General features: G+C 47.9%; 1 protein-coding gene across 1 annotated transcript in view; it reads right to left on the bottom strand.

The window, feature by feature from the left end:
- Nucleotides 1-1,921: 1,921 nt before the first annotated feature.
- NKX1-2 (NK1 homeobox 2) overlaps nt 1,922-2,096 on the bottom strand; it is a 2,158-nt gene continuing 1,983 nt past the window's right edge. Inside the window, exon 3 of the mRNA XM_008591031.1 lies at nt 1,922-2,095. Coding sequence (XP_008589253.1) covers nt 1,922-2,095 — 174 coding nt within the window. The remainder of the gene's footprint in view (nt 2,096) is intronic.

Below are 2,096 nucleotides of genomic sequence, written 5' to 3'. Positions count from 1 at the left end.
ATAGTTACTGAAGGAGTGTTTACCAGCTTGTAAAGTGAATAACATAATATTCTCTATTACAGTAACTGCATTTTTAATCTCATCCGGCACCAACTGTCTTTTAGAAAGTTATAATGTGTTGTTTGGGGACATTCTTGTTTACAATAGAAGAAAAAGAGTCTAATTAGCAAATAATACGTAATTAAACAATATATATTCTTAAATCTTACGAGAGTCACGATAATATGAAATCTTTAATTTGGGAGAAAGGAGGATATTTTCTATCATCCCTGATAATAATAGAACTAGAAATTTCAAGATGATAGTAGTATACTGTGTTCATAATACCGAACAGTGTGCCTTTACTTTGAAGCCATTGATCATTAAATTATTAATGGCACAGGCTACCAAGAAATAGTAAGGAATGTGGTACCCATATAGATATCAGCTGGTCTCAAGTAATCAAAGAGAGGATGAACATACATGATATACTGCAGTTGTGTGCATCTTGGTTTCTGAGATGTGGGCTACAAGACCATATTACATAGAACACTAAAGGAAGGCATTCCAAACAAAACTGGCGAGGGAATGTTGCACAAACTAATTTTCCAAGGTAGATGATAAAAGCAGCAGTTAGAATGCATGTCCATGTATTAAGTTCCTGCAGTTGAATCAATTATGAACACGGTTTTGGCTTCTACCAGAGCTCTTTACACTCAAGAAGTATTTCTTTCACAGCCCTTACAATCTGTTGCTTGTTCACCATCAAGGAAAGTGTGTTTGGAACAAGAGTTGCTTTTGAGTCAGAATCTTAGGCAAAGATTTAAAATGCTGAGTTTGTGCTTTTAAGAATAGTCTGATTCATGACGGTGGTGTGCGCCGGTGGCGCTAGCTCTCCCCCAACTTGGTTCAGTATTTGGGAGCCCAGGAATCGCTGGGATGGATAGATTAGTCAAGACTGAAGTTTTAAAGCAGGAAATACTGCAAATCAAAGCAGACAGCCTTATGCATAGACTTCGTGATCTGAGTTGAACCATGGCTGTCTTCGTCAACATTTTTATGCATGTGGTTTGTCCAAGCTGTTCTCAAAACCTGCAGTGCAGCAGACCTGTGACTGAGTTAACTTTCCTACCACAAACCTCTGGTCTACTCGGAAAAATAAGGGACCCGCTCTCTCAGGAATAACCTGTGGACAGTCTGTGTGGAACAAGTATCGCCCTCAAGTCCGAATCTTAAACGAAGATGTACAGATGCTGAGTTTTACGCATTAAAAAAAAAAGGGTGGAACAAGTATCGCCCTCAAGTCCGAATCTTAAACGAAGATGTACAGATGCTGAGTTTTATGCATTAAAAAAAAAAAAAAGGAAAAAAAAAGTTCATTTCACAGCGGCAGTGTGTGCTCGTGGACCAAGCTCTCCCTGGCTTTGTTCACGATTTGGGAGCAATCGCTGGTTCGGGCAGATAATCAGGTATGAAGAGGGAAACACTCAGCTATGACAAGGGGTCGCTCCTCACCCTCTGAGCTGGAATCTTTGGAGACTCCATCCTAGGTGTAAGCAGCGGGCGGGCAGGGCGTCCTGGCTCCCTCGTGTCTCCGTGGCACTTGCGTTACTCCCGCCAACCCCCTAGACCCTCCAAAGGGGCCTTGAGCTGAATTAAACCTGACCCAAAGTGAAGAGCGAGGTCCAGAGACGGGAAGATTTGAGGACGGCCTCCGTCTCCAGACCCTCGACCCTTTGTGGCCCTGGAGTCCGGGCGCCGGAGCGGCTTCTCCCCGCCCCCTGGCGGCGTCTCGGCAGCCGGGAGCGCAGGGGCGCGCAGACACCCGCGCGCCAGGAGGGGGCAGTCCCCGCGCGCCGGCGCCCCTCCGGGGGAGTGGGGCCACACGACGATGCCAGTCACTCGTAAAGCGGACGAGGTGGGGACCCCAGGGGCTCCGGGTTCATAGGTGCGGGGCGTAGAAAGGGGTCAAGTAGGAGGACCCGAGGAAGGGCGCGAAGGGGCTCCCGGGGGCGACGCGGGCCGTCAGCGGGAAGGAGGCGGCAGCCGGGAAAAGGACGTTGGCCGCCGAGTAGGAGGGGAAAGTCTGGAAAGGCAGAGCGCCGGGGCCCGGCGGA

The sequence above is a fragment of the Galeopterus variegatus genome, unplaced genomic scaffold, assembly GCF_000696425.1.
Source record: "Galeopterus variegatus unplaced genomic scaffold, G_variegatus-3.0.2 Scaffold6583, whole genome shotgun sequence".
NCBI classification, from domain to species: domain Eukaryota; kingdom Metazoa; phylum Chordata; class Mammalia; order Dermoptera; family Cynocephalidae; genus Galeopterus; species Galeopterus variegatus.
The sequence above is the reverse complement of the archived record's forward strand: the minus strand, read 5'-3'. Positions and strand labels throughout refer to the sequence as shown.